Genomic DNA, 14,595 nt, shown 5'->3' on the forward strand with positions numbered 1-14,595 from the left:
CTTCTTTTGCATAATTTGGATTTTAGCTGGGAGAAGAAGACAATTGGTGCCTCAAGGATAGTGGAAGAGTACAAGGAAATGCCTGAGAACTGCAGAAATATCACCTGAAGTAGCCAAAAGAAGTTGAACCTTGGTGGCTTTTGGGGCAAAATAAGGGATTGTAACTCAATATTCAGAAAAGAAGCTGCCCATGAGTTGGGGTTTTCATGTGCATCTGCAGTGCAGGGAATAAATCTTGGCTGCTTGCATCCCAAAAATCTTGATGCTAGATTGTGTTTCCCTAGGGCATTTCCCTCTCTCAGGCACTTGACTTTTGGGGTAAAAAAGTAGAATTTAGGGTTGCACAATCCCACCAGAAATAACTGCAGTGAACCCAAAATAACCCAGGCAGCTCCTGGAGCTCTCCCTAAAAAGGAGGCAGGTGGGGCCTTCTTAGGGCTTTTGGGGCATTTTTAAGGCGGTGGAAAGGAAAATAATATCAAATTTTTAGCAGCTCAGCTCCAGGTGCTGCAGAGTCTGAAGCTCCCAACATGATGAGGGAAAAGCCCCCCAGAAAAGTTCAGTTTTTTATTTAGGTTCCCTGAAAGCACCAAACCACTTAATCATTGATCTAAGAAACCCCATCCTCACTCTATATTCTAATAATCTCTAGAAATAGACTTATTATCCCTTTGCTGCTTTATGGAAGCATTCCTTATGATCAAAATTAGCAAGACACTTGCATAAAAGAGAACAATAATTGCTCAACGAGCATCTCGTTTGTAATTTATTAGTTTCTATTATTGTGCATTGCCATGGCAACAGCTCACATCCTGGGTGATGAGAGAGATGTTAGATATGAGCCGACAAAGCTCCCGGTCCCAGCAAATGGAGATGCACGTTTTTTATCAGTAATTTTCATGAAAATAATAAGTGAGGGAGTTAATGAGATGGAAAGCCGTCCTGTGGCTATTGTGAATTTTCCCCCCCTCCTTCCTTTTTTTTTTTTTTTTTTTAAGTGTTGATCTAATTAGAATGCATCGGTCAGGAAAAGTAATGAGGATTTAGTGTCTCACAAAGAGGGGGGGATCATATCAGAAAATTAGCACAAGTCTTTGGAAAATAATCAGGCCCATGGAGAGGCACCAAGAGCTTCTGATTCCTGGAAACCCAGAGCTGCTGCCATTTCCTTCTGGGCCAGACTTGAAAGTTGAGGAATTCAAGTGAGGATTTGGAGGCAGTTGTGAAATAAATGGGAACACACCCAGGAAAGACCCAACTGGAGGGGAAATGTTGGCTCAGCCCTGAGGGATTTTCAGCAGGTGGAGCTGAAATAGTCACAGTGATGGCTCATGATAGAGTCACCATCTCATCTGGTCATGGGATAAGGATGACAGACACAAAGGCAAATATTTTCCAACTACACCATGCCAAGTGCTTGAGTGCTTCAACTCATTGAGTCTACTTGAGTTAGCATGGATAAAAAAGGGTGGAAATGCTCCATATCCATCAGTTGAGTTTAGAGGCTAAGGATGCTCCAGAGAGCTGAAAAATCATGGGATTGTTTTAAAAATGGCAAGTGGGATCATTTCTCTAATTTTCAGCCTGTTGGTTTCATGCTGAGGGGAGATGCAAGAGCAAATAGGCCATTAATTCAGGATTAAAAAAAAATCTAAATAATGAAATGTAATTAGTATCAATGAAGGAGGTGTCCCAGCAAATAGGTTTTCTTAGGGTTTGGAAAGAGCATCAACCATTTTGTGTTGAGATACACCAAATTTGTCATGAAAGTGAAATATTTCAGGTTTTGGATAAGTTTTTTACCAAAGGACATGTTAAAAAAATTATGGGCACACAATAACAAGGATATCAACCAAAACTGGGAAAACAATGTCTGGACCTGTCAAAATGTCATCTCAATGGTGAATTTGGTGAATCTGTTGGATTTCCCTGGTGGATCCAAAAAGGATGGTCCTTTGCCTGCTGCTATTTCTGCTTTCTAAGATGGAAAACGCAAGAATTTTTGGAGGTGCAAAGTGTCTGAGATGATGGGAAGATGAGAGAACCCCCAGACAAGGTGTTTTGACTGTTGCTGAAATCTTCTTATGTTGCCAGATGATTCCTGGTTTTGGCCAAGTTTGGGTGACGAGTCTGGAGCTTTCCCATGTGATGAGTCTTCCCTGAACTTTCATTACCAAAGATTTTTGTACCCTCTTTTCTCCATTGCTTCCTCATTTTGTGCTTTGCTTTGTCTTGTGATTGGATCATTTCCTCTTTGTCCTCCAAGTCCACCAAGCAATCAATTCCTCTTCATTTTTTGTTGGTTGATTTTCACTTGGCTTCATTCTTCTACCTCAAGTCCTCGTTGAGGGACTTTTTAGCCCACTCCCTTAATTTAATGAGTATTTTTGAGCTGTTTCTGACCAGGATGGGAGAGGGGAGGTCCTTCTTTTGTGGAAGAGGGAGGAAACCAATTTAAATCAATGTTTAATTTCAATTTTCCTTTGACATCAAAGGTGTCCTCACTGTTCTCCACTTGCAAGAAAAAAACAGTTGCAAAACCAATCACATTGGGAAGCACAGTGCTGCCAGGGACATTTAAATGGAATCAAATTTTGGTTTTTCCAGCTCTCATTTCAAATTGGCAGTGTTTGAATGGGCATTTTCAGGACAGCGTTTCTTCTTCTCAGATTAGTTCTCCACAGAATTGTAGTTTGGTGTGGGTTGGAGGAGACCCTAAAGCCCAACACCCTGACAAGGGCAGGGACCCTTCCGCTGGCCCACGCTGCTGTGGCTGGAGGTGGACAGTTGCTTTGGTGGGACTCAATGCAGTTCTTCTCTCTATAGTTCTTAATTTATCCAAGTTTGCCCTGTGAGCAGCCCTGCATTCCTCTTTATTTAAAGCCAACTTTTTTCTCATCTCCGTGCACACATCCATTCACAAAGGAGCCTTATGAATTATCTTGCATGCCTTTGAGTTTGGCCATCTCTTTCTTGGCAAACCCATGGGTTTCTTTTTTTTTTTCTCCAGCTAATTCCAAATATCCCCCAGCACAAGTAATTTTCAGATTTAGGATGAGACAGATTTTGACACGTGGTGTACCACCCACAAATGAATGTCTGTGTCACAAAGCACAAGGACAAGGACAGAAGCTCAAGTAGCACTGAATTTTAGCACTTTCTTACAATTTGGCACTTGGACATTTTCCTTATTGTAAGAAAGGGCTTTTTTTGTGTCATGTCCCTGATATTTTTCTTCATTGAAGTGACTTTTAATTCAGAGAAATCTTGTTTTGCTGTTGATCAGGGCTGAGATGTGGGTCTGCAGAGACACCTAGTGATGCATTTGTTTCCACACTCAGATTTCAAAATTGCCAAAAGCATTTCAACTTGAGGGTGGGCAGGCCCTGGCACAGGGTGCCCAGAGCAGCTGTGGCTGCCCCTGGATCCCTGGCAGTGCCCAAGGCCAGGCTGGACAGGGCTTGGAGCAGCCTGGGACAGTGGAAGGTGTCCCTGCCATGGCAGGGGTGGCACTGGATGAGCTTTAAGGTCCCTTCCAACCCAAACCATTCTGTGATTCCATTGACTTCCTTGAGTCTCAGAATATAAAATATATAAAATATTTTCCATTGCAGAACAGAACAGCCTAGCAGAATTTGGCTGACATTTGCAATCTGAGGCAATTGGTATGCAAAATATATTTTTTAAAATCTTCTTGGAGATATCTCTCTATATTTATTTGAAGGTGGAGCCTCCACTTCCATTGGGTCACTTTGGTTTCACCAAAGTTCTGTTGCAGAAAGAACATTAATTCCTTTAATAGCTCTTTCTAATAATTACCAATATTCTGCCTTTTTGGACGCCAGTGAGATGGTGATGGGAGAGTTTTCCTCTACACCACAAAAACAATGGCAATTTTTATCATCACAAAATACTGTTGAAAATGCCTTTGACCACTGTATCTGGAAACAGCAATTTCTTATTCCCATTTTCTGATATTCCAAGTTGCTTTTTCCCAACACACTTCCAAAAATGGTGTTCTGGATGCCCTTCTTTAGGAAGAATCCTGGAAAAACAAGGCAGGGGAGGAAAGCTAGAGGTCTTCAAGCTGCTCCAAACTTTGGTTGCACCTGGAAATATCCAGCTGCTTTTTGGTGTTCTCCTGGACCACATTTGGTTTTTTATGAATATTTCCACCGTGTTCATCAGCTGGATCCTTTGCCAGGGCCAAATCCAAGAGTGTGCAGAAGAGACTGATTTTTGCTCTCTATATCCTGAGAGATATTCATTTCTCAAACTGAAAACTACATCCCCCAGAAGACTGGAGGTGGGGAAGGAATACTAAAAAAAAGTCCAAGTATTTGACAGTCCTATTTGCATTTTTAAAATTAATTCAGCTGTGGAAAGGAATGTCTGGGAATCGAATGAAAAATTCACAGCAATTGCAGCAAAATTTCCAGATAAGAAAAATAACAGAAGTAACTTTTGGCAGAGGCATTGGGTCCAACATTTTGGAAATGGCATCACAGGAGGGGAAAGTGCCACGAGGGGGTTTTAATAGCAAAAGCCTGACATTTATAGAGAAGATGGCACAGGCAAAGTGATGGTGATTGGTGGGGGAAAAGTTACATAATGTGATGGGGAGAAGGGGAGAAAGGAACAGACCTCAGGTTCCCCCCCCAGCAATGGGAAATGCATTGAAGGGGACCCAGAGCACCCCAGCTCCCCAGGGGACAGCACAGCCAGGTCTGATGTGACATGGGTGGGTTTGGTGCATTCAGAGTCCATCTCTGGAGTTCTGGCACCTGGAGAAAGGGAGCTGCAGCCTTCCCCACCCTGATCACATTTCCTTGGTTGGCTTTTCCAGTATCATTGCACATTACTAATCCAGGGAATTCTCTTTCCTTAACCCAAATCATAGGATTCTTGAAGAAATGCATCAAAATGTAGGGAAAATGAATAAAAGGTGAATAAAATCCTCTTTGTTGAAATTATGTTCAACACTTGAGAACTAGCTGGACACCAGGGAAGTGGTACAAAATGGGAAAGTCAGCAGTAAAACTGCACAAAAAAAGTGCAGTTTTATTTCTATTCCAGTTAGGTGAATTATAGACATGTAGTTATCTTTGGTTTATTTTAAAATGATCATTTAATCAATATTACCAATATTATTTGCAAAATTCTGCCCATGTGGAAGCTTGGAGTACATTGCCCTGTATTCCCCTGTAGCCTCAATTGTGGCACTCCTCCCTTCCCAAAATGTCACATTAAATACTCAAATAGTCATTTAAATATTAAAATAAATAATCAAATAATCATTCCATTTGGGGTCTTGTGGTGGTTGCTCCAGAGATGGACCTTAAAGTAAAATTACAGCTTTTGACTCAAAAAATTGCCCATTTTTGCAAGAATTTAGCTTAAAGCTTCAAGAAATTATATCAATGGGGTCATATTATTATTAACTTCATTTTTTTACTCTAAGATAAACTGTGGTGCTCAGCCTGAATTTTAGCAAAGGTTGCATCATCCAGTCCCAGTCAAAGCACCAAAAAAAGAGAAATGTTAAGAAAGAAAAAGATAAAATAAATTCCTTTTGGTCCCTCATGATCTTTTTTTTTTCTTTTCATATTTTTTTATGGAGAAGAATGACTGTACAAAGGAAACAAGTCTGGTGGAGATGCTAAATGGGGGCTTTGCAGAGCATAAACCTTTATTTTTCCGTCTTTTATTTGCACTTGCAACAAACTGAAAAATCCCATTTCCTGCCACTTTTCCCCATCGAACCACCAATAAAAATAAAAAAAAAATTAGAGGGGAACAAAAAAGGAAACTTTCAGGCTGAAATGGGTGTGTTTGTTGTTTTGTTTTGTGCAGGAGATGCTGCAGAAAACAATTTCCTGCCATTTTTCCCGTCGAACCACCAAAATAAAAAAAAAATAAATTTGGGGGGGGACAACAAATGAAACTTTCCGGCTGCAATTGACGTGTTTGGTGTTTTGTTTTGTGCAGGAGATGCTGCAGAGCTCTCCAGCAGCGCTGCCGCCGGCCTCCAACCCCCCTGCGGGCATCGTGGTGCCCGCGGCCACTCTGCCCCCTGGCAACCTGGCCATGGGCACTGGCAGCAGCTCGCCCGCCGTGCCAGGTATGCGGAGCAGGGCAGGTGTGGGCAGGGCCACCCTGGGGGTTTGGGTGCCCCCACACGTGTTTTTTGCCATAGGTGGAGCCTTGTACCAGCCCGTGACCATGGTGACGTCGCAGGGCCAGGTGCTCGCCCAGGCCATCACCCCTGGTGCCCTGCAGATCCCCAATGCCCAGGTAAGGCCTTGCCAGCTCCAGGCTGGCACTGCAGCAGGCAGAACCCCCCCATTTCTCCATAAATTCAATCCTTGGAGTGTCTTAAATTTTTAATTAGCAAGAAACGTTGATTAAACCCATCTGCCAGGTGCCTTTGGGGTGCCTAACAAATTATAGCAATGACCTAAGAAGTTATAACAGTGCTTATATTATTGTTATAAAATATTACAACATATAATAATAATGTACATAATATTATTTAGTGCAATATATAACATGTAACAATAGCTGTTATTTGTAAAGTATGAAAGAACATGGTATTTTATTCTGTATGCTTTATTATATGTGTGTGTATATATATACATATATACTGTGCACTGTACATATTGCATATTTTATACTCTATATTAATAATTATATATAGGATAGGATATTAGATAGATGATAGATAGATAGATAGATAGATAGATAGATAGATAGATAGATAGATAGATAGATATTATGGATGATATTGCTGATATTATTGCTGATATCTATCTATAAATCTATCTATATATCTACATATCTATATATCTACACATCTATTATCTAATCTATCTATCTATATATAAAAATAGATATTATTGCTGATATATTATAGATCTGGGATCCCTGGCATTGCCTGTCCAGCACAGCAGTCATGGCACTTGTGGGAAAGGCTCATTTTTAGGTCTTCCTTTCTGAATTTGGGGATATTTTTCAGCCATTTGCTCTGGTTTTATTCCTTTTTTTTTTTTTCCCTGACATTGCAATGAGTTATGCAATGATCCCTGCACTCTTGCAGTGAGACAATGATTTGGAGCAGAGCTGGATTTATTAGCACAGCTTGTCCATGAGCTCTTCCCAACCCCAGGAATTTGGAAAAAAAAAAAAAAACAAACCTTCAATTTCTGTAACGCTGCTTCCTGGGGGCAGAGCAGCAGAAATTCACCCCCATTATTCCTGAAATGCCCCATTTTAATTGCAGGAGCCTCTTATCAAACAATCAATAAACAGCATTTTGAAAAGAGGTGCCACCTCCCTGGCAGGTTTTTTTTTTTTTTTTGCCTGTGCAATGCTTAAAAATTCTCTTTCTATAATATCTCTCCATTGCAGGTTTAAATCTTGCAGCAAAACCCTCTGTGGTGGGAAAAACATGTGCACAGGGAATATTGGGGCAGGGAGAGAGCTTGGACAAGCACCTTTGGATGCTCTTCCTGTGCCACTGGCATGATTTATTCAGCTGCAGCCCAGGGGAATCACAGGGACCTGCTGGCCTGATGTTTAATTCATCCAGGAGAAGTGTTTTGATGAAGACTTGGGGAAAAAAAAAATCCCTTTTTAACTCAAGTGCTTAGATTTCAGTTTGGTTCCTGAATCCTCATTAAAACTCCTCTTGCAGCAAGATGCTTCTTTTTCATTTCTGGGGGGCAAAAAAGCAAATTTTGGCTCAATGGGCATGTCTCTCCTTGTGGTGGAAATCAGCTGGGTGAGGAATATGGGTTTGCAAGGGGTTGGTGATTGGCAGGGTTTTTTTTTAACTTTCATTTGAGAAAATAATCTTTTTATGAGGTTTGGGGGATTTTTAATTTTTTTTTTTCAGGTAAAAGGGTTTTCCTCCTAAAGCACACATTGAAATTGGCCATGGTGTCATCACTACACGCCCCAACAGTGCCATTACCCCTTGCAAAGCATTGACAAAAAAAATTGAGATAAAAAATACAGATCCTGGGAGAAATCTGCATTTATGCAGATTTGGTGGAGCAGGAAATGGTGTTTGGACGCTCCTATAAGTGCCAGGTTTTTTTCACTCATCCCACTCCCATTTTGCTCATTTTTTTGGGTTGCCCATCACCATGTTCAAGCAATTCTGTCCCCATTCCTTTTGCCCTGACAGGTGAACCTGGATCTCACCTCCCTCCTTGATGGTGAGGACAAGAAGTCCAAGAACAAGCGGGGGGTCCTGCCCAAACATGCCACCAACATCATGCGCTCATGGCTCTTCCAGCATCTCATGGTGAGCACCTCAGCCACCAAAACACCCTGAAAGATGGGGAAAAAAGGACAAAAAGTCCAGAAATTCTCAAATCCAGGTGGTGGTTTGTCTGAATTTGTGTTTGGAGGTGCAAAGTGGTTTGTATTTTGGGTGTATTTTGGGAATTACCATTGTCACTGCAGGTGGGAAAAAAATATTCTCTTAAGGCAGGAAGAAGCACACAAATCTAGATGGGGACTCCTGAGACTTTTTGAAGATGGATAATTGAGCGGTTTTTTGCATTAACAGCTCCAAAATATCCTTTTCTAGCAAGCTGGAATGTGAGAGCTCCTCACAGGTAGGGTTGTAGCACATCAGCCGCCAGTCAAAACACAGAATTGCAAAGTCACCCTGATTTGGGGCATTGGAGATGGAAGATGGAGGGAGCTTAGATGCAAACTGGATATTTTTGTGCATGAAGAGTTCTCTCTCATCAGCAGGGCTGGGAGAAGGGCAAAAAGCCAAAAATCCCATATTTTTTCCTGCATAATTCAGCCAAGAAATCACTTGGAAACTGGTAGCAAAGGCTGGCTCTCCAGGCAGACAGAGTGCTGGGAGATCCCCAAGGCACCAGTAATGCAGAAGGTAACAGCTCTAAGAAGCAACTTATGGAAAAATCAGCCAGGATCTGAAGCAGCAGCAGAACTTCCCAGCCTTTTTTTTTTTTAATGGAAAATTCTGGATTTATTGCAATGAGGACAAGAGAGTTGCTGTGATGTGCATCTCCCATATTTCTAGAGGGTACAACTGCAGATTTGTGGGCTTAAAAAGGATTTTAAAGACCTGAAACTGCAAAGCAATTTTCTGCCAAGTGCTAGGAGAAACCCATAGTTTAAGATTTCCAAAAGGGAATTGAAAATCTGCAAAAAATTCTTCTGCTGGATGGTTGGATCTTTGCTCACAGCCCGGTCCTTGTGGTCAGAAGAAATTTGGGCTTCCCCGTGAGATTTCTCCATCTGGTGTCAGAGATGATGTGGTTTTTAACCAAAAAGTCTCATCATTTTACTGGAAGTTTTGGAGCATCAGCAGGAGGAAAGAATGCTGGAAATAATATACCAAAACCAGGATATTTCTGCCCCCAAAATTGCCATTTTTAACCACTGAGGCCCCAGTGGGAAGTGAATCTTCAGTGTGCATTGACTTTGGGTGGTGCTGTCAAGGAAATCACAATTCTGGGGCTAACAGCTGAAAAACAAGTTGTGGTAATTGTCACTGGCTTGGGGCTCCAAAACATGGCTTTGATAATAATTTCATTTCTGGGGTTGGAAAAGAGCACTTTAGCACAGTTGGAAGGAGGTTGCTCAAACTTTCAGTGCTGGTGGTTCAGTGCAGATGTTTCAGGGTGTTTCATTGATGCCTCTGACAATAAAGCAGCAAAAAGAGCAAAAAGCTGCATTTGAAGCACAAATCTCATGTTTACCAACAACCATCACTGGAAAATTCCTAGAGTTAAAAAAACCCAAGAACATTTTCCTTCAAGGAAAGCATTTGATGGAAAGCCTTGGAAAAACCCTAAGTGCCCTAAGCCCTGAGGAAATCTTGATGCTCTTGGATGCCACCCTTCAATCTTGCATTCAGCAAATGCAAGAAGCCACCATATTTGGGGGCGGGGGTTGGGGAGAGCAGGTTTTCATTATTTTTCACTCAGGGATGACATCTTGCATGCAGGGATGCAATCTTGCTACCCCATCTCTCTTTTTTTCCAGCACCCCTACCCCACAGAGGATGAGAAGAGGCAAATTGCTGCCCAAACCAACCTGACCCTCTTGCAAGTCAACAACTGGTGAGCAGATACTGGTGGCCCACTCAGTCATTTTGCTGGCTTTAGGACCTTTTCCACCCTGTTTTGGTGCTGTATGATGCTTTTTTGTGGAGTAACTTGGGTGGTTAAGGCTGATTCTTGGGGTGTCCTGCACAGTGCCAGGAGCTGGACTCAATGATCCTGGGGAGTCCTTCCAACTCAGCCTATTCTGTGATTTTGTGACTCTGGGATTTCTGGGAGATGACCTCAGTGGTGTTTAGTGTCAGCAAGGTTTGCAAGGTCTCAGTGCCCTCTCCTGGCAAATCCAATGTGCAGCATTCTCCCAACTCAGCAGGAAAAATTAATGCAGAACTATAATGTGACTGTCTTGGTTTGCAAAGCCAGGTGTCTGCCAAGGAAGGCAGGAGCCTCCCCTGAAATGGAGAATGTGAACCCTCCCCACCCCTCCAAATTGCTATAAATTTTAAATTAAGGGGCTCTCAGGCAAAAAATATGGGAGCAGGAAATAACAGTTCTTTAATAGGGAAGAAAATAAAAGGATAAAATAAACAATGCAGTGAACTAAACCAACACTGCCAGAGTCAGAACCCATCCTGACACCCTGTGGGTCAGGGTGCTGGCAGCAGTCCCATTGGAATTGTGGCTCAGCCCTCCTGCAGTGTCAGGGCTGGTTCTGCTGGAGCAGGGATCCTGGAGAAAGGTGCAGTCTCTGCCTCTGGAGATCCAGGGCAAGAGGCAGCTGCTGCTCCTCTGGGAAATCCAGTGCAGAAGCCGTGCTGGTGTTCCAGAATCTCCAGATTATATCCTGGTAGGAATGCTTGGATGGTGTTCCAGAGTCTCCAGATTATATCCAGGCAGGAATGCTTGGCTGGTGTTACAGAGTCTCCAGATTATATCCAGGCAGGAATGCTTGGCTGGTGTTCCAGAATCTCCAGATTATATCCAGGTAGGAATGCTTGGCTGGTGTTCCAGGATCTCAGATTATATCCAGGTAGGAATGCTTGGCTGGTGTTCCAGAATCTCCAGATTATATCCAGGTAGGAATGCTTGGCTCCTCCCTCTGGGCTCACATCTCCCAATGGGATGCTGCAGTTCTTATCAGCCATGCAGGGACATTCAATAGCTGTTATCAGCAGGTGTCTCCCCAGAGGGAGGAGTGGGTGTGGCAGAGATAAGGCAAACTGCCCACTTGACAAAAGATAATCTGCCATACAGATGGGAATAGAATACATCTTGCCTTGCAATCTGGGACAGTGGGACAGGCAAATAAACAAACCCCCAGCTTTTTGAACCATGGAGCTGCTTTCCTAAAGTATTATTATTATTATTATTATTATTATTATTATTATTATTATTATTATTATTATTATTATTATTATTATTATTATTATGTTGCCACCCATTTATTTGCCATAGCGTTGCTTTGACTCGGTGTTGGTGTAACGGCTCTCACTCACTGCACTGCTCTCTCTTTCCCATGGGAAGGTTCATAAACGCCCGGCGGCGCATCCTGCAGCCCATGCTGGACGCCAGCAACCCGGACCCAGCCCCCAAAGCCAAGAAAATCAAATCCCAGCACCGGCCCACGCAGCGGTTCTGGCCCAACTCCATCGCCGCCGGCGTGCTGCAGCAGCAGGGGGGCAATGCAGGGACAAACCCTGACGGTAAGGACAAGCCCCAGTGGCCCCTGCTCTTCTAGGCCATGCATTAATTATGGCCTTAATTGATAATTTCTAGAGGCCTTTATTGAGCTGTGGGGAAAGACAAGAGGTGTCCTTGCAAGAAGGTCCTTCCAGTTGGCCACCAGGATGATGATCACCCACTGTGGGGCATGGCCTGGGTCATCTCCTGAGGAGCTGGGGAAGGGAGGGAGGCAGGGGAGATGTGGAAAGGTGGAGATGAGAAGACAGATTGAGACAAAAAAGGAAGAGAGAAGATGAAGAGAAAATAGATGAAAATGAAGAGGAGAATAGAGAAGGTAATGACAATAAAGAGAGATAATGAACGAAGAACAGATGAGAACAATGAAGAAAGAAGATGAAGAGAAAATAGATGATGAAAATGAAGAGAAGAATAGAGAAGATGAAGATGATGAAGAGAGACAATGAACAAACAATAGATGAGGAAAATGAAAGGAGAAGATGAAGAGAAGGTGAAGAGAGCAGAAATGAACACACACAGGACGAGATGAAGAGAAGGAAAGGTAGGACTTGAGAGAAGATGGAGAGAAGATCTGCCCAACCAATTTGGGCATCTACTTGCTCAGAACTAAGGATTCTTGATATTTAATGATGCATTAGCTTAAAAAAATTAAGGATTGGACCTTAGGGAGTGACTGGGGTAGGTGGGACACCCTATGGTGAAGCTCTCCAAGCTTTTCGCTTGAGTTATTCTTGGTTTATGCCCTTCTTTTGTCCTTTCTGTGTTAGCTGGGGAGTCCTTATTTCTGTGCTTTTAATTCCAGGCTCGCTTAGCATGGACAACCTCCAGCCCCTCTCATCAGCCACTGCCACCATGGCCATGCAGCAGGCGATGCTGGCAGCCCATGACGACTCCCTGGATGGCACTGAGGAAGAGGAGGAGGATGAGGAGGATGAGGACGAGATGGAGGAGGAGGAGGAAGAGGAGGAAGAGCTGGAGGAAGAGCCTGGTGGCCTCCCAGCGGCACCTGGTGCTGACCTTGGTTTGGACCACAGTGACTCACTGGAATAGCTCCTCCTGCACCCTCCCAAATCATTGACAGCACCAGATACAAAATTCCCCCCGAAATGCAAAAAAAAATAAAGGCAAGAAGAAGAAATTAGTGAGCAAAAAGCAAACTGGCAGTGCTGGCAGAGGCCCTGGCTGCCCCAGGAGCACAGGGACCACCATGGCAGCGCCCAGAAGTGGACACACGTTTACAAGGCACATATTGTGGCCAGATGAATCTTTTCTTTCAGGTTTTGTTTTTCTTTTTCCCTTCATTTTTTGGTAAGCAAAAGCATTTTTAGGGAAAGTCGTTTTCCCCACGTGACGCTCGGATGCTGGTGGGCAGTGGTGGGTGGGCCACTGCATCCATCCCTTGGATTTCTTGGTGCAAAGAAAAGCCAAACCAACCCTAGGACTTGATGCTTTTTGGATTTTTCCCTCAGAAAGGTCATTCACAGGCATAAATACTGGCATGGAGGGGGAAGAAAAATAATCAGCGAGTGCAAATTCTGCTATATCCAAGGAGGGTTTGGTGCTCGACTCATGGGATTGCCCAAACCTCCCAACTTTGGCCCCAGTGCTGAGGCTGCTTGGTGACTCTGGACACAACTTTCTGGAAAAGGGAGGAAATTCCTCCAAATCCTTTAATTTATGTGCTAAAACCTCTGCTGAATCTGGAAAAAATCCAACTCACCCCATTCTCATCCTTAAGGGCCGAGATTGGAGGCAGAGTTGGGGCAAAGGCTGCCGGAAGTAAAACTTTTCCAAAGGCATTTTGGCACAGAGTTAGTTAAAAATGGGGGGAAATTGGTTTAAAAAAACTCGAGATTTCACCCAAAATTGAATGGCGATGGGCACGACTCGCCTGGGTGGAAGGAAACTAAGTATTGTTGCTTAAAAGATGATTTCTCCCTGGTATTGTCCCTCCACATGGCAAAATGGTGGAGCTGTAGCCCCATGGGGGAGGGCAACTGCCAAAAACCCTGTATTTTGGGTTTTTTAATTTTAAATGCTAGCAAAAGGGTGGATTCGCCTTAAAATGTGGCATGGGAGGAAATGCAAAAGCAAACCAGGGCAAAAATAAAGGAATTGTTTTCTGCAGGTTCCTGCTCTAAATGTGAGATTCTAGGAGAAGGATCATTTTCTTGGAGGCTTTTTGCCCATATTGTCCTTTTTTTTTCCTGGCTCTTGAAGAGTTGACAAAAGCAGCTGAACAAGAGCTGGGATAAAAAACAGAAGTGATGCAATGGGCAGAAATGCCTATTTTTGGATACTGATCTGGCGTGAATGTAATCTGTAATTTCATAAAGGATTCATTGTAATTTAGTATTAATTCCTGGCCATTTATTATAAAGTGCTACAAGATGAGGGGTCGCACCTGTATTTTCTTGGCAGCTTCTTCCTTTGAGTGGAGAAGACCCAAAATGCAGGAATAACCCCCCAAAGTGGGCAAAACTCCCCTCATAAAACTAATTTACCCCCAAAATGGGTGCATGGATCCAAATTGGTAATTGAGTGATGTGGACAAAATTAGATTTATACTTCCAAAACTGATGGTCCACCAAAAATGAAAATTTCCCCCCTCAAGCTCCAATGAGGTTTTGCCCACTAATGAATGATGCACACCCCAAAATGAGCTGTTCTCTCCAAAAATGAGTGATTCTCCCCCAGAAGCTCCCCCAAAGACAACCCCAAAATGAGTGATGGTTTCCAAAAATGAGAGATGCTCCTCAGAATCAAATGGTGACCCAAAAGGGTCTAATTTCTCCCTGAAATGAGTGATTTTCTCCCAAAATGGGTGCTCACCCCAAAAGGAATT

General features: G+C 43.1%; 1 protein-coding gene across 3 annotated transcripts in view; it reads left to right on the forward strand.

Moving 5' to 3' along the window:
• Positions 1 to 14,144, forward strand: part of PKNOX2 (PBX/knotted 1 homeobox 2) — a 104,028-nt gene extending 89,884 nt beyond the window's left edge. For all 3 annotated transcript variants that reach the window (XM_066564383.1, XM_066564384.1, XM_066564385.1), the window contains 6 exons: positions 5,989 to 6,121; positions 6,197 to 6,294; positions 8,189 to 8,308; positions 10,033 to 10,109; positions 11,574 to 11,752; positions 12,553 to 14,144. In XM_066564383.1, the coding sequence (XP_066420480.1) occupies positions 5,989 to 6,121; positions 6,197 to 6,294; positions 8,189 to 8,308; positions 10,033 to 10,109; positions 11,574 to 11,752; positions 12,553 to 12,800 (855 nt within the window). In that variant the 3' untranslated portion in view covers positions 12,801 to 14,144. The remainder of the gene's footprint in view (positions 1 to 5,988; positions 6,122 to 6,196; positions 6,295 to 8,188; positions 8,309 to 10,032; positions 10,110 to 11,573; positions 11,753 to 12,552) is intronic.
• The last annotated feature ends 451 nt before the right edge of the window (positions 14,145 to 14,595 follow it).

Source organism: Molothrus aeneus, chromosome 22 (assembly GCF_037042795.1).
Source record: "Molothrus aeneus isolate 106 chromosome 22, BPBGC_Maene_1.0, whole genome shotgun sequence".
NCBI classification, from domain to species: Eukaryota; Metazoa; Chordata; class Aves; order Passeriformes; family Icteridae; genus Molothrus; species Molothrus aeneus.